A 23,150-nucleotide genomic window follows, 5' to 3' on the forward strand; every position below is an offset into this window, starting at 1 on the left:
AAAAATAGGTTTATTTTTGGCCTTGAAAGGCCGATCCTGAGGAAGGGCGTGGCCCTTACCCCCAGTGATATCAGAGATAATCTCTTTCAAGGCAGGGCCAAACAGCGTTTTCCCCTTGAAAGGAATGTTAAGTAGCTTGTTCTTGGAAGACGCATCAGCTGACCAAGATTTCAACCAAAGCGCTCTGCGCGCCACAATAGCAAACCCAGAATTCTTAGCCGCTAACCTAGCCAATTGCAAAGTGGCGTCTAGGGTGAAAGAATTATTTTACATAGCTTCTCTGGGATGATCAAATTGTCACAATCATCCAGAGTGGATAATACCTCCTTAAGCAGAGCGCGGAGATGTTCCAACTTAAATTTAAACGTAATCACATCAGGTTCAGCTTGTTGAGAAATGTTCCCTGAATCTGTAATTTCTCCCTCAGACAAAACCTCCCTGGCCCCATCAGACTGGTTTAGGGGCCCTTCAGAACCATTATTATCAGCGTCGTCATGCTCTTCAGTATCTAAAACAGAGCAGTCGCGCTTACGCTGATAAGTGTGCATTTTGGCTAAAATGTTTTTGACAGAATTATCCATTACAGCCGTTAATTGTTGCATAGTAAGGAGTATTGGCGCGCTAGATGTACTAGGGGCCTCCTGAGTGGGCAAGACTCGTGTAGACGAAGGAGGGAATGATGCAGTACCATGCTTACTCCCCTCACTTGAGGAATCATCTTGGGCATCATTGTCATTGTCACATAAATCACATTTATTTAAATGAGAAGGAACTCTGGCTTCCCCACATTCAGAACACAGTCTATCTGGTAGTTCAGACATGTTAAACAGGCATAAACTTGATAACAAAGTACAAAAAACGTTTTAAAATAAAACCGTTACTGTCACTTTAAATTTTAAACTGAACACACTTTATTACTGCAATTGCGAAAAAATATGAAGGAATTGTTCAAAATTCACCAAAATTTCCCCACAGTGTCTTAAAGCCTTAAAAGTATTGCACACCAAATTTGGAAGCTTTAACCCTTAAAATAACGGAACCGGAGCCGTTTTTAACTTTAACCCCTTTACAGTCCCTGGTATCTGCTTTGCTGAGACCCAACCAAGCCCAAAGGGGAATACGATACCAAATGACGCCTTCAGAAAGTCTTTTCTATGTATCAGAGCTCCTCACACATGCGACTGCATGTCATGCCTCTCAAAAACAAGTGCGCAACACCGGCGCGAAAATGAGGCTCTGCCTATGATTTGGGAAAGCCCCTAAAGAATAAGGTGTCTAAAACAGTGCCTGCCGATATAATCTTATCAAAATACCCAGATTAAATGATTCCTCAAGGCTAAATATGTGTTAATAATGAATCGATTTAGCCCAGAAAAAGTCTACAGTCTTAATAAGCCCTTGTGAAGCCCTTATTTACTATCTTAATAAACATGGCTTACCGGATCCCATAGGGAAAATGACAGCTTCCAGCATTACATCGTCTTGTTAGAATGTGTCATACCTCAAGCAGCAAGAGACTGCTCACTGTTCCCCCAACTGAAGTTAATTCCTCTCAACAGTCCTGTGTGGAACAGCCATGGATTTTAGTAACGGTTGCTAAAATCATTTTCCTCATACAAACAGAAATCTTCATCTCTTTTCTGTTTCTGAGTAAATAGTACATACCAGCACTATTTTAAAATAACAAACTCTTGATTGAATAATAAAAACTACAGTTAAACACTAAAAAACTCTAAGCCATCTCCGTGGAGATGTTGCCTGTACAATGGCAAAGAGAATGACTGGGGTAGGCGGAGCCTAGGAGGGATCATGTGACCAGCTTTGCTGGGCTCTTTGCCATTTCCTGTTGGGGAAGAGAATATCCCACAAGTAAGGATGACGCCGTGGACCGGACACACCTATGTTGGAGAAATTGTGTGCTTTTTTCTTCTTCCTTATACCTTTTAATACAGATGAGGTGCTTTTTTTCTTGGATATGTATGTGTCTAAAAGAGAGATCCAGATGTGTAATTTACTGTTTTGCATTTGGAAAACAATGAAATGAAGTGCCATTAATCTGGACACATGCACACACAGAGTGGAAAATTATCAAATAAATAACTCATTTATTTCTGTTGTATTGATATCTAAAGAATTTTTTTTTTTATGCAATGTGATGAAGAAAACATAATTTATGCTTACCTGATAAATTCCTTTCTTCTGTTGTGTGATCAGTCCACGGGTCATCATTACTTCTGGGATATAACTCCTCCCCAACAGGAAATGCAAGAGGATTCACCCAGCAGAGCTGCATATAGCTCCTCCCCTCTACGTCAGTCCCAGTCATTCGACCAAGAATCAACGAGAAAGGAGTAACCAAGGGTGAAGTGGTGACTGGAGTATAATTTAAAAGATATTTACCTGCCTTAAAACAGGGCGGGCCGTGGACTGATCACACAACAGAAGAAAGGAATTTATCAGGTAAGCATAAATTATGTTTTCTTCTGTTATGTGTGATCAGTCCACGGGTCATCATTACTTCTGGGATACCAATACCAAAGCAAAAGTACACGGATGACGGGAGGGATAGGCAGGCTCATTATACAGAAGGAACCACTGCCTGAAGAACCTTTCTCCCAAAAATAGCCTCCGAAGAAGCAAAAGTGTCAAATTTGTAAAATTTGGAAAAAGTATGAAGCGAAGACCAAGTTGCAGCCTTGCAAATCTGTTCAACAGAGGCCTCATTCTTAAAGGCCCAAGTGGAAGCCACAGCTCTAGTGGAGTGAGCTGTAATTCTTTCAGGAGGCTGCTGTCCAGCAGTCTCATAGGCTAAACGTATTATGCTACGAAGCCAAAAAGAGAGAGAGGTAGCAGAAGCTTTTTGACCTCTCCTCTGTCCAGAATAAACGACAAACAGGGAAGAAGTTTGGCGAAAATCTTTAGTTGCCTGCAAGTAGAACTTGAGGGCACGAACTACATCCAGATTGTGTAGAAGACGTTCCTTCTTTGAAGAAGGATTTGGACACAAGGATGGAACAACAATCTCTTGATTGATATTCCTGTTAGTGACTACCTTAGGTAAGAACCCAGGTTTAGTACGCAGAACTACCTTGTCTGAGTGAAAAATCAGATAAGGAGAATCACAATGTAAGGCTGATAACTCAGAGACTCTTCGAGCCGAGGAAATAGCCATTAAAAACAGAACTTTCCAAGATAACAATTTTATATCAATGGAATGAAGGGGTTCAAACGGAACACCCTGTAAAACGTTAAGAACTAAGTTTAAACTCCATGGCGGAGCAACAGCTTTAAACACAGGCTTGATCCTAGCTAAAGCCTGACAAAAGGCCTGGACGTCTGGATTTTCTGACAGACGCCTGTGTAACAAGATGGACAGAGCTGAAATCTGTCCCTTTAATGAACTAGCTGATAAACCCTTTTCTAAACCTTCTTGTAGAAAGGACAATATCCTAGCGATCCTAACCTTACTCCAGGAGTAACCTTTGGATTCGCACCAGTATAGGTATTTACGCCATATTTTATGGTAAATCCTTCTGGTAACAGGCTTCCTAGCCTGTATCAGGGTATCAATAACCGACTCAGAAAAACCACGTTTTGATAAAATCAAGCGTTCAATTTCCAAGCAGTCAGCTTCAGAGAAGTTAGATTTTGATGTTTGAATGGACCCTGTATCAGAAGGTCCTGTCTTAGAGGTAGAGACCAAGGCGGACAGGATGACATGTCCACTAGATCTGCATACCAAGTCCTGCGTGGCCATGCAGGCGCTATTAGAATCACTGATGCTCTCTCCTGTTTGATTTTGGCAATCAATCGAGGAAGCAGCGGGAAGGGTGGAAACACATAAGCCATCCCGAAGTTCCAAGGTGCTGTCAAAGCATCTATCAGAACCGCTCCCGGATCCCTGGATCTGGACCCGTAGAGAGGAAGTTTGGCGTTCTGGCGAGACGCCATGAGATCTATCTCTGGTTTGCCCCAACGTCGAAGTATTTGGGCAAAGACCTCCGGATGAAGTTCCCACTCCCCCGGATGAAAAGTCTGGCGACTCAAGAAATCCGCCTCCCAGTTCTCTACTCCCGGGATGTGGATTGCTGACAGGTGGCAAGAGTGAGACTCTGCCCAGCGAATTATCTTTGATACTTCCATCATTGCTAGGGAGCTTCTTGTCCCTCCCTGATGGTTGATGTAAGCTACAGTCGTGATGTTGTCCGACTGAAACCTGATGAACCCCCGAGTTGTTAATTGGGGCCAAGCCAGAAGGGCATTGAGAACTGCTCTCAATTCCAGGATGTTTATTGGAAGGAGACTCTCCTCCTGATTCCATAGTCCCTGAGCCTTCAGAGAATTCCAGACAGCGCCCCAACCTAGTAGGCTGGCGTCTGTTGTTACAATTGTCCAGTCTGGCCTGCTGAATGGCATCCCCCTGGACAGGTGTGGCCGATAAAGCCACCATAGAAGAGAATTTCTGGTCTCTAGATTCAGATTCAGAGTAGGGGACAAATCTGAGTAATCCCCATTCCACTGACTTAGCATGCACAATTGCAGCGGTCTGAGGTGTAGGCGTGCAAAAGGTACTATGTCCATTGCCGCTACCATTAAGCCGATCACCTCCATGCATTGAGCTACTGACGGGTGTTGAATGGAATGAAGGACACGGCATGCATTTTGAAGCTTTGTTAACCTGTCTTCTGTCAGGTAAATCTTCATTTCTACAGAATCTATAAGAGTCCCCAAGAATGGAACTCTTGTGAGAGGAAAAAGAGAACTCTTCTTTTCGTTCACTTTCCATCCATGCGACCTTAGAAATGCCAGAACTAACTCTGTATGAGACTTGGCAGTTTGAAAGCTTGAAGCTTGTATTAGAATGTCGTCTAGGTACGGAGCTACCGAAATCCCTCGCGGTCTTAGTACCGCCAGAAGGGCACCCAGAACCTTTGTGAAGATTCTTGGAGCCGTAGCCAATCCGAATGGAAGAGCTACAAACTGGTAGTGCCTGTCTAAGAAGGCAAACCTTAGATACCGGTGATGATCTTTGTGAATCGGTATGTGAAGGTAAGCATCTTTTAAATCCACTGTGGTCATGTACTGACCCTTTTGGATCATGGGTAAGATTGTCCGAATAGTTTCCATTTTGAACGATGGAACTCTTAGGAATTTGTTTAGAATCTTTAAATCTAAGATTGGCCTGAAAGTTCCCTCTTTTTTGGGAACCACAAACAGGTTTGAGTAGAACCCTTGTCCTTGTTCCGACCGCGGAACCGGATGGATCACTCCCATTAATAACAGATCTTGAACACAGCGTAGAAACGCTTCTTTCTTTATCTGGTTTGTTGACAACCTTGACAGATGAAATCTCCCTCTTGGGGGAGATAATTTGAAGTCTAGAAGGTATCCCTGAGATATGATCTCTAGCGCCCAGGGATCCTGAACATCTCTTGCCCAGGCCTGGGCGAAGAGAGAAAGTCTGCCCCCCACTAGATCCGGTCCCGGATCGGGGGCTCTCGGTTCATGCTGTCTTTGGGGCAGCAGCAGGTTTCCTGGCCTGCTTGCTCTTGTTCCAGGACTGGTTAGGCTTCCAGCCTTGCCTGTAAGGAGCAACAGCTCCCTCCTGTTTTGGTGCAGCGGAGGTTGATGCTGCTCCTGTTTTGAAATTCCGAAAGGGACGAAAATTAGACTGTCTAGCCTTGGCTTTGGCTTTGTCTTGAGGTAGGGCGTGGCCCTTACCTCCTGTAATGTCAGCGATAATTTCTTTCAAACCGGGCCCAAATAAAGACTGCCCCTTGAAAGGTATATTAAGTAATTTGGACTTAGAAGTAACATCAGCTGACCAGGATTTTAGCCACAGCGCCCTACGTGCCTGTATGGCGAATCCTGAGTTCTTAGCCGTAAGTTTGGTTAAATGTACTACGGCCTCCGAAATGAATGAATTAGCTAGTTTAAGGACTCTAAGCCTGTCCGTAATGTCGTCTAGCGTAGATGAACTAAGGTTCTCTTCCAGAGACTCAATCCAAAATGCTGCCGCAGCCGTAATCGGCGCGATACATGCAAGGGGTTGCAATATAAAACCTTGCTGAACAAACATTTTCTTAAGGTAACCCTCTAATTTTTTATCCATTGGATCTGAAAAAGCACAGCTATCCTCCACCGGGATAGTGGTACGCTTAGCTAAAGTAGAAACTGCTCCCTCCACCTTAGGGACCGTTTGCCATAAGTCCCGAGTGGTGGTGTCTATTGGAAACATCTTTCTAAATATTGGAGGGGGTGAGAACGGCACACCGGGTCTATCCCACTCCTTAGTAACAATTTCAGTTAGTCTCTTAGGTATAGGAAAAACGTCAGTACTCGCCGGTACCGCAAAGTATTTATCCAACCTACACAGTTTCTCTGGTATTGCAACGGTGTTACAATCATTGAGAGCTGCTAAGACCTCCCCTAGTAATACACGGAGGTTCTCCAATTTAAATTTAAAATTTGAAATATCTGAATCCAATCTGTTTGGATCAGAACCGTCACCTACAGAATGAAGCTCTCCGTCCTCATGCTCTGCAAGCTGTGACGCAGTATCAGACATGGCCCTAGTATTGTCAGCGCACTCTGTTCTCACCCCAGAGTGATCACGCTTGCCTCTTAGTTCTGGTAATTTAGACAAAACTTCAGTCATAACAGTAGCCATATCTTGTAATGTTATCTGTAATGGCCGCCCAGATGTACTAGGCGCCATAATATCACGCACCTCCCGGGCGGGAGATGCAGGTACTGCCGCGTGAGGCGAGTTAGTCGGCATAACTCTCCCCTCGCTGTTTGGTGAAATTTGTTCAAATTGTACAGATTGACTTTTATTTAAAGTAGCATCAATACAGTTAGTACATAAATTTCTATTGGGCTCCACCTTGGCATTGGAACAAATGACACAGATATCTTCCTCTGAGTCAGACATGTTTAACACACTAGCAATAAACTTGCAACTTGGTTATAATCTTTTTTAGCAAAAACGTACTGTGCCTCAAAGAGGTACTAAACGATTAAATGATTAAATGACAGTTGAAATAATGAACTGAAAAAACAGTTATAGCATCAAACTTTAAAACAACACAACTTTTAGCAAAGGTTTGTTCCCATTAGAAAAATAACAATAATTAAATTTGACATAAAAATTACAGAGCAACGTTTTTATTCACAGTCAATATAAAATTCTCACAGCTCTGCTGAGAGAATCTACCTCCCTCCAAAGAAGTTTGAAGACCCCTGAGATCTGTCAGAGATGAACCGGATCATGCAGGAAATATAAGAGTAACTGACTGGAATTTTTTGATGCGTAGCAAAGAGCGCCAAAAACGGCCCCTCCCCCTCACACACAGCAGTGAAGAGAAACGAAACTGTCACAATTAAAACCAAACAACTGCCAAGTGGAAAATAATGCCCAAATATTTATTCACTCAGTACCTCAGAAATGTAAACGATTCTACATTCCAGCAAAAACGTTTAACATGATAAATACTTATTAAAAGGATTAGTGACTTTTAACAGAGTAGTTCCGGTGAAATACCATCCCCAGAATACTGAAGTGTATACATACATGTCATTATAACGGTATGGCAGGATTTTCTCATCAATTCCATTCAGAAAATAAAAACTGCTACATACCTCAATGCAGATTCATCTGCCCGCTGTCCCCTGATCTGAAGCTTTTACCTCCCTCAGATGGCCGAGAACAGCAATATGATCTTAACTACTCCGGTTAAAATCATAGTAAAAAAACTCTGGTAGATTCTTCCTCAAACTCTGCCAGAGAAGTAATAACACGCTCCGGTGCTATTGTAAAATAACAAACTTTTGATTGAAGTCATAAAAACTAAGTATAATCACCATAGTCCTCTCACACATCCTATCTAGTCGTTGGGTGCAAGAGAATGACTGGGACTGACGTAGAGGGGAGGAGCTATATGCAGCTCTGCTGGGTGAATCCTCTTGCATTTCCTGTTGGGGAGGAGTTATATCCCAGAAGTAATGATGACCCGTGGACTGATCACACATAACAGAAGAAATATGTGTTTACCATTTAAAAAAAATCTGATCTAGGTAGTCCAAAACCAGTGAAATCACAAAGAAATTTATTTTATTTATTTATTTTTAACATAATATTTTGTCTCTTCCTTGTATATAGCAGCAGTAGTCAGCACACTGAACAAAACAATAACACCAATTAGACATATTCAGCAAGTTAGTGTTGCTGCAAGCTTATTAAATTGTTCCAGTTTCAATCCTCTTCTTGTGCACTACTTAGACCTCGTTATCAGTATTTTAAGCAGTTGTTTTCTTTTCTTTAACAAATCAATTAACTGTTGCTCCTAAGACTGTGGTTTCTTGACAATGTGGCAGATGACCCATCGTGTCACATTTCTGTTAAACTGAAAAGACTAGTGCTAGAAATAGTATTTGATGTAACCATAACCTGAAATGCAATGCAAGTCAAAAGTCAGTTCAATCAGCTTGCTAATAACCTAATTAATGCTCTGTTTTTGATTTATCTACACTACAGTATTCTGTGGGCTCTAGTAATGATTGCCTGAGCAGATTGACCAATACATCTTTTAGTGCATTTTATATACAATGTGCAGTAACAATATTCATCATGCAGTCATCACTTGAGTATAAAATTACACTTAGGGCCCGGTGATCTAAAGCTCTCCACTCAGATGAGATGATCTAAAATGATCCTTCAGCGCTGCAACATCCCTCACAAAATTCTAGAAAGGCAGAATTTGCTATACTTCTCTAAGGGGCATTACCTGCATTTCTGAATACGGGCTAGATTACAGGGCCGCGTTAACTTTTGCGCAAAGCGATAAAGGGTTTATCGTGCCTTGTTGCATGCGTCAGAAGTAGCACGCATATTACAAGTTGAAAGTAAACACTTCGATTGAGCGCAATTGAATTTAATGCGTGTCGGGATGGCACAACCTGAGAGCTCTAGTTAACTGTTACGCTTGATTAAAAAGTTGCACAAAACAAATCAAAATTTAATTTAAAAGTACAATTATACTCATTATCAGGTTCCTTGGTTATTTGAATCACAACTGCAGAGTCTAAATAAATTATATTTGTTTCACAACTGAAGTACAGGCTATTATATCAGCATAGACTGTTTTATTCAGAGTGATTTTTATAAGTAATGGCAGTAAGTCTTTATATGGTTATATCATATCGTTATACCATATAAATATATGAGCAGATTGACCAATACATCTTTTAGTGCATTTTATATACAATGTGCAGTAACAATATTCATCATGCAGTCATCACTTGAGTATAAAATTACACTTAGGGCCCGGTGATCTAAAGCTCTCCACTCAGATGAGATGATCTAAAATGATCCTTCAGCGCTGCAACATCCCTCACAAAATTCTAGAAAGGCAGAATTTGCTATACTTCTCTAAGGGGCATTACCTGCATTTCTGAATACGGGCTAGATTACAGGGCCGCGTTAACTTTTGCGCAAAGCGATAAAGGGTTTATCGTGCCTTGTTGCATGCGTCAGAAGTAGCACGCATATTACAAGTTGAAAGTAAACACTTCGATTGAGCGCAATTGAATTTAATGCGTGTCGGGATGGCACAACCTGAGAGCTCTAGTTAACTGTTACGCTTGATTAAAAAGTTGCACAAAACAAATCAAAATTTAATTTAAAAGTACAATTATACTCATTATCAGGTTCCTTGGTTATTTGAATCACAACTGCAGAGTCTAAATAAATTATATTTGTTTCACAACTGAAGTACAGGCTATTATATCAGCATAGACTGTTTTATTCAGAGTGATTTTTATAAGTAATGGCAGTAAGTCTTTATATGGTTATATCATATCGTTATACCATATAAATATTTAGAGGCTGAAAATAAGTATTATTATTAATAACAACTTTTGACAATAATTGTGCTCAAACCCAAATGTGAGAGATAGTGTTCATTGTAATAATCACTGAGGCATGAGAGATGTGAGACACACAGACTGCAGCTGCTGACAGGGGCGTGACCTGCTGCGAGACACAGCACACAGAGTAAGGCTTGCAGCGTGGAAAACTGAACACAGACTAGTGATTGTAAATGGAGCTGTGAGACACGCTGAGATGTATGAGGCTGTGTGACGTCATATGAAGTCCGTTACTGTCCGGTATGAGAATGTATTCAAAGGAAGTTCATAGAATTAAATAAAACATTAGTTGCAATCAAAGTAATTTCTGAGAGACAAAGTCAGTTTACAAAAGTTCAAAAAGGAAACATGAAATTTGTAATTAGCCGTTACCTAAGGCATCCAAGGTTAATTAGATTTGATACTAATACCGTAGTAGTAGTTGGTAGAATCCTCCTGTTGGAACTTAGATAGCAATTCCTGTAGAGATGAGGAGTTGAATAACTTAATACTTCTTGGAATAGCAATCTTCAGGATGAATGAGACTAGTTGTTATTAGTCCCTTTGTGACCAAACTGCAGCTGGTATTTGTAAATCCAAATGTTAAAGTAGTAGAAGTAAACTTCTTTTGATAAGTATGTAGCTTATAAGGAAGAGAGCACTGGTTTCAGCAAACAATACTCAACAACTAAGCACTTGTTTGGGGCGGGGTGATGCCTTAAGTACAGGTGAGGAAGGTAAGTTGAGGCAAAAAGTAAAAGCAGGACTGGAATCCTTACAGATCCCCCCCCTCAAGCAAGCCGACCACGGGTTGGAATTTAGGTCTGTTTGGATATCTTCTATGAAAACGAGCAATAAGCTTTGGAGCATTAATGTGTGCATGAGGTTCCCAAGTATCATCCTCTGGGGCGAACCCTTTCCATCGGACCAGATACTGTAATTCCCCATTATAAAATCTTGAGTCCAAAAGATCATAAACTTCATAGACATCAGTGCCCAATTGAATAGGAGAAGGGGGTAGAAGAGGTACATCAGGTTTATCTCCCAAGTAGGGTTTCAATAATGATACATGGAAAGTTGGGTGGATGGGTAAAGAATCAGGTAGATCAAGCCTGACGGCATTTTCATTGATGATGTGTAGAATTTTGAATGGACCAAGGAACAACCCAGCCAATTTTTTACTTGGTAAGTGCATTTTAATGTTTTTGGAAGATAACCAAACATAGTCCCCTATAGAATATTTCGGAGAAGCTCTACGACGTAAATCATAAAATTTCTTCTGAGACGCCTGAGCTTGTTTGATGTTATCTCGTAAATGTAGAAAATTTTCAGCTATGTTTTGTGTTAGCACATCAACAGATGGTGAGTCATGTGTAGAAGTCGTTTGGATAGTGAATCTTGGATTAAAACCATAGTTGGCGAAAAAGGGAGAGTAATTTGTAGTGCTGTTAATGGTATTGTTATAGGCAAATTCAGCCATGGAGAGAAAGGAAGTCCATTTATTTTGATGATATGAGCAATAGCATCGTAGATATTGTTCAAGCCACTGATTGAGTCTCTCAGTTTGGCCATTAGTCTGAGGGTGGAAGGCTGTGCTTAACCTTTGATCGATTTGGAGTGCTTTAGTGAGTGCTTTCCAGAAGCGTGAGGTGAATTGGGTTCCTCTGTCAGTAGTTAAAATGGATGGTAACCCGTGGTATCGTACAATGTGGTTTAGAAATAAATATGCTGTTTCAATGGAAGTGGGTAACTTATGAAAAGGAATAAAATGTGCCATTTTAGTAAAATGATCGGTAACAACTAAAATGGTGGTTTGTCCAGAACTAGGTGGTAGATCAACTATAAAATCCATTCCCAAATGAGACCAAGGAGATTCCGGTACTTCCAAAGGAATTAAATAGCCATAGGGAGGTCTCCTTTCTGGTTTTGATACTGTACAGGTTGTACAATGTTGTATATATTCCTTTATACTGGTTTTCATCGATGGCCACCAGTAACTTCTGGAGATGAGCTCATGTGTACGTTTGATTCCTGGATGACCAATTAGTGGAGGGTCATGATGATCTTTGATTATTTTCTGTCTGAAACGTTCTGGAATATAAAGTTTAGAACCATGGAAGTAAAAACCATCCTGGAGGGTTAGTCTATCTAGTAGGGTTTGGTCTTCTGAAGAAAGATCAGATTGGTATTCCTTATCCTGTTGAGATAGGATAGCAAGGAAACGAGTAGGGGGAAGAATGCTAGTAGGAGAGTCTTCCTGTATAGGTCTTGGATCTCGTCGAGAGAGTGCATCTGCTTTCCCATTTTTTGAACCCGGCCTGTACATGATTTGGAAATTGAAACGACTAAAGTAGAGACTCCATCTCACTTGACGTCCAGATAAAGTTTTATTATTTTGTAGATATTCCAAATTCCGGTGATCCGTATAAATCACTATAGGTAGGGAGGTACCTTCAAGGAGATGTCTCCAGAATTCGAAAGCTCTTTTAATGGCTAGAAGTTCCTTGTCCCCAATGGAATAATTGATCTCTGCTGGAGTCATAATTTTTGAATAGAACCCAACTGGGTGTAGTGGTTCTGTAGGAGACTGTCTTTGGGAGAGGACAGCGCCAAGAGCATAATCTGAAGAATCCACCTCTAGGGTATATTGAAGGTTTGGATCAGGATATTTCAGAATGGGGGCAGATGAAAAGGAATTCTTTAGGAAGTTGAACGCATCATCCTGTTCTTTAGTCCACTGGAAAGAGCAATTAGCACTAGTTAATTTAGTCAGAGGTTTTGCAATTTTAGAAAAATTGCGAATGAACTTTCTGTAATAGTTACTGAAACCAAGAAACTTTTGTAGTTCTTTCCGTGTTGAAGGTGTGGGCCATGATTTTACTGCTTCCACTTTGTTATCTTGCATTTGAATCCCATTTGGGCTGATGGAGTAACCCAGGAACTCTATTTTGTTGGTGTGGAAAATACATTTTTCCAATTTGGCGTATAGCCGATGGACTTGGAGTCTTGCTAAAACCCAACTAACATGTTTGATATGTTCTTCTAGATTTGTGGAATAGATTAAAATGTCATCTAAGTAGACAACAACACATGTGTCAAGGAGATCATGGAAAATGTCATTAATAAAGAACTGGAAAGTTGCGGGTGCGTTAGTTAAGCCGAAAGGCATAACTAGATATTCAAACAACCCATACCTAGTTCTAAAAGCGGTAAGCCACTCATCCCCCTCACGGATACGCACTAAATTATACGCCCCTCTCAAATCTAATTTAGTAAAAATCTGAGCATGCCTGAGTCTTTCTATGAGTTCAGGAATGAGGGGGAGAGGGTATCGGTTTTTTATGGTTATTTTGTTCAATTGTCTGAAGTCAATGATAGGCCGAAGAGATTGGTCTTTGTTCCGCACAAAGAACATTCCTGCACCAACAGAAGAAACTGAAGGACGGATAAACCCTTTCTTTAGATTTTCATCTAGGTAAGTTTTTAGATGATCCAGTTCCGGTTGACAAAGTGGGTATAAATGTCCAATAGGTGCCGTTGTTCCAGGTTTCAGTTCAATAGGGCAGTCGTAGATTCTGTGTGGGGGAAGGGTATCTGCTTCCTTTTTACTGAAGACTTCAGAGAACTGCTTGTACATTTCTGGTATCAGAGTTTCTGATGTGGAGGATAAACTGTGAAAAGAAATTCTATGGCAAGTCTGTTGACAGAAATCAGAATTTAGTTGAATTTTTAAGGATTTCCAATTAATATCAGGTTCGTGTAGCTGTAACCAAGCTAGCCCAAGTACTATTGGGAATAATGGAGAAGTGATTACATCAAAAGTGAGATGTTCATGATGTGTTTTTAATGTAGTGACAGAGAGCGGGATGGTGTGATGTGTAATTGGCCCTGATGATATCTCAGAGCCATCAACCACACGAAGGAAAATAGGAGACAACTTTTTTATCAATGGTATTTTATTTTTAGAAACCAGAGAACTGTCAATGTAGTTTCCTTGTGCTCCTGTATCCAAGATGGCTGGAATGGTCAGTTGTTTATTTGCCCACTGTAGAGAAAGAAGTAAAGAACAATGAAGAGGGTTGTTATGCTTTGACTGGAGAGAAAGATTGGTATGGTACTTACTCTTCTTGTTCTGTGGCAAAGATGGGCAATCCTTTAAAGTATGAGATGAGGATGCGCAATACATGCAGAGGCCTCTAGTCTTCCTTCTGATACGTTCTTCAGGAGTTAGAGGTCCTCTGAAATAACTTATATCCATTGCTTCAGCACCAGTTGAACCAGTATGAGGACTGTTAGAAGTGGGATGGTTAAAAACCTTATCCTTCTTATGAACAATTTCAGGGTATTGACGTTCAAATCTTCTTTCACGTAATCTCCTATCAATTTGCCTGCTGAGCTTCATAAGGCCTTCCAATGTTTCAGGTAACTCAGTTCGGGCTAATTCATCTTTTACTGCGTCAGAGAGTCCAAGCCTGAACTGGTTTTTTAAAGCAATGGCGTTCCACTGAGAGTCAATAGAATATTGCTTGAATTCTGTTATGTAACATTCAACAGGTTTGTTACCTTGTTTTAAGTTCCTCATCTTTTTCTCAGCAGTATACTGTAGGTTAGAATCATAGTATAATTCATCCATGATATCCAGAAAAGATGAAAAAGATGAAAGAACAGCATTATTTGTCTCAAAGAGAGTGTCTGCCCAAATGCGAGGTTCACCTCTTAAATAGCTTATCATTGTAAGGACTTTAACCCTATCATTTGGGTAGGTTTTAGGTTTAAGGGTGAAATTAAGCAGACAAGCATTTTTGAATTGACGGTATAAATTCCTATCACCATTGAAAAAATCTGGAGGTGCAATAAATGGTTCTGACAGATTGTCAGGAAGGCTCTGTTTAATAGAGACAGTGTCTTTTATTACTTTTCTTAAAGTTTCATTTTCTAATTGTAACTCTCTAAAGGCTTGACTAAGTTGGTCAACTCTTTGTGTTAAATTATAAACAATTTGAGGAAGCTCTGCTGGATCCATATTTTAAGGCTTAGTTGTTATATCAGGTTCCTTGGTTATTTGAATCACAACTGCAGAGTCTAAATAAATTATATTTGTTTCACAACTGAAGTACAGGCTATTATATCAGCATAGACTGTTTTATTCAGAGTGATTTTTATAAGTAATGGCAGTAAGTCTTTATATGGTTATATCATATCGTTATACCATATAAATATTTAGAGGCTGAAAATAAGTATTATTATTAATAACAACTTTTGACAATAATTGTGCTCAAACCCAAATGTGAGAGATAGTGTTCATTGTAATAATCACTGAGGCATGAGAGATGTGAGACACACAGACTGCAGCTGCTGACAGGGGCGTGACCTGCTGCGAGACACAGCACACAGAGTAAGGCTTGCAGCGTGGAAAACTGAACACAGACTAGTGATTGTAAATGGAGCTGTGAGACACGCTGAGATGTATGAGGCTGTGTGACGTCATATGAAGTCCGTTACTGTCCGGTATGAGAATGTATTCAAAGGAAGTTCATAGAATTAAATAAAACATTAGTTGCAATCAAAGTAATTTCTGAGAGACAAAGTCAGTTTACAAAAGTTCAAAAAGGAAACATGAAATTTGTAATTAGCCGTTACCTAAGGCATCCAAGGTTAATTAGATTTGATACTAATACCGTAGTAGTAGTTGGTAGAATCCTCCTGTTGGAACTTAGATAGCAATTCCTGTAGAGATGAGGAGTTGAATAACTTAATACTTCTTGGAATAGCAATCTTCAGGATGAATGAGACTAGTTGTTATTAGTCCCTTTGTGACCAAACTGCAGCTGGTATTTGTAAATCCAAATGTTAAAGTAGTAGAAGTAAACTTCTTTTGATAAGTATGTAGCTTATAAGGAAGAGAGCACTGGTTTCAGCAAACAATACTCAACAACTAAGCACTTGTTTGGGGCGGGGTGATGCCTTAAGTACAGGTGAGGAAGGTAAGTTGAGGCAAAAAGTAAAAGCAGGACTGGAATCCTTACACTCATAATAACAGTGTCTGATAAAATTATTTTTAAAAAATTGCTATACAAAGTTATTAGGGCTCAAATATATGAGGTCTGAAGGGTTAGAAAAAAACAGGACTGCAAAGGGCTTTAACATAGAGATACATACATATACATGTCTAAATATGAATATATATATATATATATATATAAATATATATGTGTGTTTGTGTACATATGTATTTATATGTGTATATATGTGTTTACAGACATATATACACATATAAACAAATAAATACATATACATACCTATATAGACACATATATATATATGTGCATTGCAGTCCTTTGCAGTCAATAATTTATGCAATATTCATATTTAATAAAGTTTTTAACTATGTATTTACTCTAAATATTTCACATTCCGATGTTCTTCACATATGTGAATATGTTCTAAGTATTTTTAAATAGATATTAATATATATATATATATATATATATATACACACATATATATATATATATATATATATATATATGTGTGTGTGTATATTTCTATACCTATATATATTCATCTCTCTCTATATATATATATAGGTATAAATATTTTACCAAAAAAACATCAGATATATATATATATATAAAAATGTGTATTTATGAATAAATAGAACTATTCTTTTATGTGAAGAACCTTGGAATGTGAAATGTAAATATTTCATGTCGGGTTAGCCCACTTGCTTAAACGTGATCAGGTTTGCACGACTTGTTGGGTGTTAGTTATTTTTCCCACTTTTCTCTTTTTCACTATGGGGGCATATATTAATGCAGGCGCAATATTCTAACTTCAGCTTTTTGCGTGTGTTGGGTTAGCTTGCAAGCAAAACCTTAATATGCGCGCAACCTGACACATGCAAAAAGCTTATTTCTAGTGGAATTAACACGCAAGTAAATAAATAACGCTACACTCATAATCTAGCCCTATGAAGGAGAGACAAGCTAAGTGCAATATAGCACTGCATGCCTTGACAGTTCTATATAATTTGTGCTTTGTATTTTATATTATTTTAGACCAAATTTTGTCCTTTAAGTTTTATTACATTTAAGATTTACACTTTCTATTTTGTATTTAAATGCATTTAGAATATGTATGCAGCCGTAAATTTAGGATTATACTTTTCTGTGTATCTTTTTACACATTGGAGTTCCAAGGGTGTGTCGAAATTTCTCTCACCACTCTCATGATATGCTCTAAGCATTTTACCCATGCAGGTCTCACAGACCTATATGCAGGGGAAGTTTGCTCAAAATTCAGAATACATTACTTAACTGTCAGAAAAGTAATTTTTACTAAACTAGAAGCAAATGCAAGTTAAATTGTAGTTTAGCCCCTTTGAATTCTGCACTCTTTTTTTCTCTGCACTTTTATTAACTTTTGATCATTGGGTACTTAAACTGTAATTACCATATGTACGAGCAATATAATTGGTAAATAAGGAAAAAGATATGTGCAATGTTATTAAAAATAAGTTACCTCACATTTATTGTGCTAGTGTGTGTTTGTATGTGAACAACACTTCTCATGAGACACTGTAGTCCTTAATTCCATTTGCTTTCATTAAAGAAAAGAATGCCTGGTGTATCCAGTTCTAACAATTATCTTCTATTACTTTTTGGCATAGTATGTGTTTTTCCTCCCCAGATTTTTATAGGATCAAAATGTTTAGGGATGTTTGTACTGAACCTTTAACTAAAACTGCATGTTTCACAGAACAGTTTGAGAGAGCAAAATAAACCCATGATTATTATGCTTTTTGTTCAAGGTCACAGGGTGTAGGTCTTTTTTAAAAAAAAAAAAATTAATTTACTAAAAACAAATTCCATTCTTACATCCACCAGTACAAATGGTGTCACATAAAAGAGGCAATGATTAGAAAGCAGTGCCAAGTATAAAAAATCTGGAAAAATAACCCCATAGAAGAGTTATTTGCAGAGATAAAAGGACATAAGCTCCTAACTTCCAGTATATTGAAATTTGTTTCATCAAAGGTTATAGAAAACATGAGGGAGTTATCTTCTTCTAACTAATCTTGAAAGAGTTGGTTTTTTTTTAAAAACCTGAAGAGATTGTGCATTATCATCCCCATTACCAGCAGCTACTGTATTAACATGTTGGACTGTGAGAATACAAGCATTGATATTTCATTTTTTTTTTTTGCTAGTCTATTTTCTACCTCAGAAGACAGACTGCAATGTGGTTCCACTGGAGGTCTGTCCATCAAGTGAGGTGAAGTCTTTAATGTTGATCTCTGAACCAGCTAGTTGCTTGCTCTCATTTGCCTTCCTTGATAGAAGAGATTCTACCCTTCTGAGCCATGAACGAATATCTTCTTTGAAAGATGGAGTATAGAGTCCATAAACAAGAGGGTCTGTGCAGGTGTGCAGTAAGCCAAACAGGAACAAGCTGTGGTGAACATATTCTGGTGTCTGGTAAATCATCTCTGGTTGGAACCAATACCACAAACCCATTAGATAATAAGGAGTCCAGCAGACCATAAAGGTAGCTACAATAACTACAGTCATCTTCAGAGTTTTCATCCTGGCTTTGGATATAAGGTCATTTTTGCTTCTTGCAAGTTCTATATATGAAGGAAAAAAGCAAAACATTTTTAAAGGTTGTATTTTTTTAACTTAAAACAGCATATTTAAAGAAGGATGTTTTGTGTCTTAAATTTGCAAAAAAATCATATAAACTTTTAAATTATTCAGTTAATTCTCTCACACATTAGTTAATTTCTTCAAATATTAACTTAAAAATTTGCCTCAATGGAGGGTCCTCCAAATTCTTAAAAGAAATGGATGGGACACTATTTATTGTAATATTATGAAAGCCTTCTTGGATGACGTCCCTTAAAGGAGCCTTCATTTGTCGGTAGTCCGTCGGTAAAGAAGGATGTTCCGCGTCGGCCGGATGAAGATTGAAGACCCCGCTTGGAAGATGACATTGCCCGGATAGAAGACTTCTTCAGCGCCTCTTGGAAGATGACATCGCCCGGATGGAAGACTTCTTCAACGCCCGACTGGAGGATCACTTCATTGGATGGAAGATTTCTTCAGCGCTGCTTGGAGGATAACTTCTGCCGCTCCGGGTCTCCTCTTTGGTTCCATCGCTGCTCGGCTGAGTGAAGACGACTAAAGGTAGGATGATCTTCAGGGGATTAGTGTTAGGTTATTTTAAGGGGGGTTTGGGTTAGATTAGGGGTATGTGGTTAGTGGGTATTAATGTTGGGGGGGGTTGTATTTTTCTTTTACAGGCAAAAGAGCTGAATTCTTTGGGGCATGCCCCGCAAAATGCCCTTTAAAGGGCTGGTAAGGTAAAAGAGCTTTGAACTTTTTTAATTTAGAATAGGGTAGGGCATTTTTTTTTATTTTGGGGGGGTTTGTTATTTTATTAGGGGGCTTAGATTAGGTGTAAGTAGCTTAAAATTGTTGTAATATTTTTAAAATGTTTGTAACCTATTTTTTTTATTTTTGTAACTTATCTTTTTTTTTGTACTTTAGTTAGTTTATGTAATTGTATTTAATTGTAGTTATTTGTAGTTAATTTATTTAATTAATTTAATGATAGTGTAGTGTTAGGTTTAATTGTAACTTAGGTTAGGATTTATTTTACAGGTAATTTTGTATTTCTTTTAGCTAGATAGTTATTAAATAGTTAATAACTATTTAATAACTATTCTAACTAGCTAAAATAAATACAAAGTTACCTGTAAAATAAATATAAATCCTAAAATAGCTACAATGTAATTATTAATTATATTGTAGCTATCTTAGGGTTTATTTTACAGGTAAGTATTTAGTTTTAAATAGGAATAATTTATTAAAGTATAGTGTAGTGTTAGGTGTAATTGTAACTTAGGTTAGTTTTTATTTTACAGGTAAATTTCTCTTTATTTTAGCTAGGTAGCTATTAAATAGTTAATAACTATTTAATAGCTATTATACCTAATTAAAATAAATTGAAAGATGCCTGTAAAATAAAAATAAATCCTAAAAAAACTACAATATAATTATTATTTATATTGTAGCTATATTAGGGTTTATTTTATAGGTAAGTATTTAGTTTTAAATAGGATTAATTTAGTTCATAATATAAATATTATTTAGATTTATTTAATTAATATTTAAGTTAGGGGGGTGTTAGGGTTAGTGTTAGACTTAGGTTTAGGGGTTAATAATTTTATTACAGTGGCGGCGGTGTAGTGGGGGGCAGGATAGGGGTTAATAAATGTATTATAGGTGGCGACGGTGTAAGGGGCGCAGGTTAGAGGGTTAATAAATTTAATATAGGTTTCGGCACGGTCCGGGAGCGGCGGTTTAGGGGTTAATACATATATTATAGTTGCGGTGGGTTTTGGGAGCGGCGGTTTAGGGGTTAATACATATATTATAGTTGCGGTGGGCTCCGGGAGCGGCGGTTTAGGGGTTAATATGTATAGAGTAGCTTGCGGTGGGCTCCGGGAGAGGCGGTTTAGGGGGTAATAACTTTATTTAGTTGCGGCGGTGTGGGGGGGGCAGATTAGGGGTGTTTAGACTCGGGGTACATGTTAGGGTGTTAGGTGCAGACATCTCCCATAGGAATCAATGGGATGTCTGGCAGCAGCGAACTTGTACTTTCGCTATGGTCATACGCCCATCCTATGGGATCCGCCGCCTGCATGGTGGCGGTTTCAAAACCAGGTACGCTGGGCCGTAAAAGTGCCGAGCGTATCTGCTAGTTTTTTTATAACTAGCAAAAGTAGTCAGATTGTGCCGCACTTGTGTGCGGAACATCTGGAGTGACGTAAGAATCGATCTGTGTCGGACTGAGTCCGGTGGATCGAAGTTTACGTCACAAAATTCTACTTTTGCCGGTCTCTAGCCTTTGATAACTAAGGCGAATCAGCCTCTCCACAAATACGCTGCGGAATTCCAGCGTATTTGAGGTTGACGGCTTGATAACTAGGCCCCATGGTTTACTTCCTTATACATCATAAGTCACAGGGCCACTGAGGACCTATCATCAATTGTTAAGGGATGACCACAAAGCCAATCAGGGCTAGGCTAATACAGCCCACATGCATAGCATAGTTGTTATGTTTAGAAGGTGACAGCCTAATATGGGAAGAATCCACAACCTGAGCCTACAATAAAATGTTAATTAATAAAAAATTGATTATACTATGTTCTTATTTATACAAATATGCAGCTGCTAGTGAGATACTATTAGACTCTAATATACATGTTGTTCTAAAAATAAGACCAAAAAGTGAAAGAAATGTGATAATAGTACAGGGCAAAAAACTATAATGTGTGCAAATAACAGAGTAGATTTGCAACTTATAGAACTGTGATTTGTAATGTGTGAGATTCAGTGCTAATAAATGTTACTAGACTTAATGAAAAATAGTCTAAATGTGTAAATGTGTTTACATGTGAAAAAAAAAAAAAAAATATGGGTAGAGTCCACAACCTGGACCTACATTGCGGCTGCTAGTGAGATACTATTATACTCTAATATACATGTTGTTCTAAAAATAAGACTAAAAAATAAAGTAATGTGATAATAGTACAGGGCAATAAACTATAATGTGTGTAAATAACAAAGTAGATTTGCAACATATAGAACTGTGATTTGTAATATGTGAGGGTCAGTGCTAATAAATGTAACTAAACTTACTGAAAACTAAATAGTCTAACTGACTAATAAGAAAGTGCTAATAGCCCTAGTCTAATCGTAGTAAATGTGTTTGCATGTGATAAAAATAAATAAGTAAATAAATAATGAACATGGCCTACTAATTGGCAAGTATAGCAAACCATATAATAATTTCAATTTCATAAGGGGCAAAATAAACCCTAGCAATTATATATGTACTAATGTACACACAACTTCAAAAAAACGTGCATACAGGCATTCCCACAAGCACATATAAACATATACACTGTTACTAAACATATAACCAAATAATCACATGAGAAGTATATGATACATCCATACCTAAGAGCATATGCAATTACTCACATGGAACATATACAAAACATCCATACCTAAGTATATATACACATACATACATATAAACATACACACATACATTTACACAACATGCGGATGTGTATCTGTAGATGAAGAACCCAAATATGACATGTATATATAGTGTGAATATTATTTCTTGCAAGGTTGTTGTATGCAATAAAGAAAAACATAATTTATGCTTACCTGATAAATTCCTTTCTTCTGTTGTGTGATCAGTCCACGGGTCATCATTACTTCTGGGATATAACTCCTCCCCAACAGGAAATGCAAGAGGATTCACCCAGCAGAGCTGCATATAGCTCCTCCCCTCTACGTCACTCCCAGTCATTCGACCAAGAATCAACGAGAAAGGAGAAACCAAGGGTGAAGTGGTGACTGGAGTATAATTTAAAAGATATTTACCTGCCTTAAAAAACAGGGCAGGCCGTGGACTGATCACACAACAGAAGAAAGGAATTTATCAGGTAAGCATAAATTATGTTTTCTTCTGTTATGTGTGATCAGTCCACGGGTCATCATTACTTCTGGGATACCAATACCAAAGCAAAAGTACACGGATGACGGGAGGGATAGGCAGGCTCATTATACAGAAGGAACCACTGCCTGAAGAACCTTTCTCCCAAAAATAGCCTCCGAAGAAGCAAAAGTGTCAAATTTGTAAAATTTGGAAAAAGTATGAAGCGAAGACCAAGTTGCTGCCTTGCAAATCTGTTCAACAGAGGCCTCATTCTTAAAGGCCCAAGTGGAAGCCACAGCTCTAGTAGAATGAGCTGTAATTCTTTCAGGAGGCTGCTGTCCAGCAGTCTCATAGGCTAAACGAATTATGCTACGAAGCCAGAAGGAGAGAGAGGTAGCCGAAGCCTTATGACCTCTCCTCTGACCAGAGTACACGACAAACAGGGAAGACGTTTGTCGAAAATCCTTAGTTGCCTGCAAGTAGAACTTGAGGGCACGAACTACATCCAGATTGTGTAGAAGACGTTCCTTCTTTGAAGAAGGATTCGGGCACAGGGAAGGCACCACGATCTCTTGATTGATGTTCCTGTTAGTGACTACCTTAGGTAAGAACCCAGGTTTTGTACACAGAACTACCTTATCTGAATGAAAAATCAAATAAGGAGAATCACAATGTAAAGCTGATAACTCAGAGACTCTCCGAGCCGAAGAAATAGCCATTAAAA

General features: G+C 38.6%; 1 protein-coding gene across 1 annotated transcript in view; it reads right to left on the reverse strand.

Annotated features, from left to right (window-relative positions):
* Nucleotides 1-18,128: 18,128 nt before the first annotated feature.
* The window catches only part of LOC128665188 (gonadotropin-releasing hormone II receptor-like), a 103,574-nt gene continuing 98,552 nt past the window's right edge, over nt 18,129-23,150 (reverse strand). Inside the window, exon 3 of the mRNA XM_053719913.1 lies at nt 18,129-18,532. Within this exon, the coding sequence (XP_053575888.1) occupies nt 18,129-18,532 (404 nt within the window). The remainder of the gene's footprint in view (nt 18,533-23,150) is intronic.

The sequence above is a fragment of the Bombina bombina genome, chromosome 6, assembly GCF_027579735.1.
Source record: "Bombina bombina isolate aBomBom1 chromosome 6, aBomBom1.pri, whole genome shotgun sequence".
Lineage (NCBI taxonomy): Eukaryota > Metazoa > Chordata > Amphibia > Anura > Bombinatoridae > Bombina > Bombina bombina.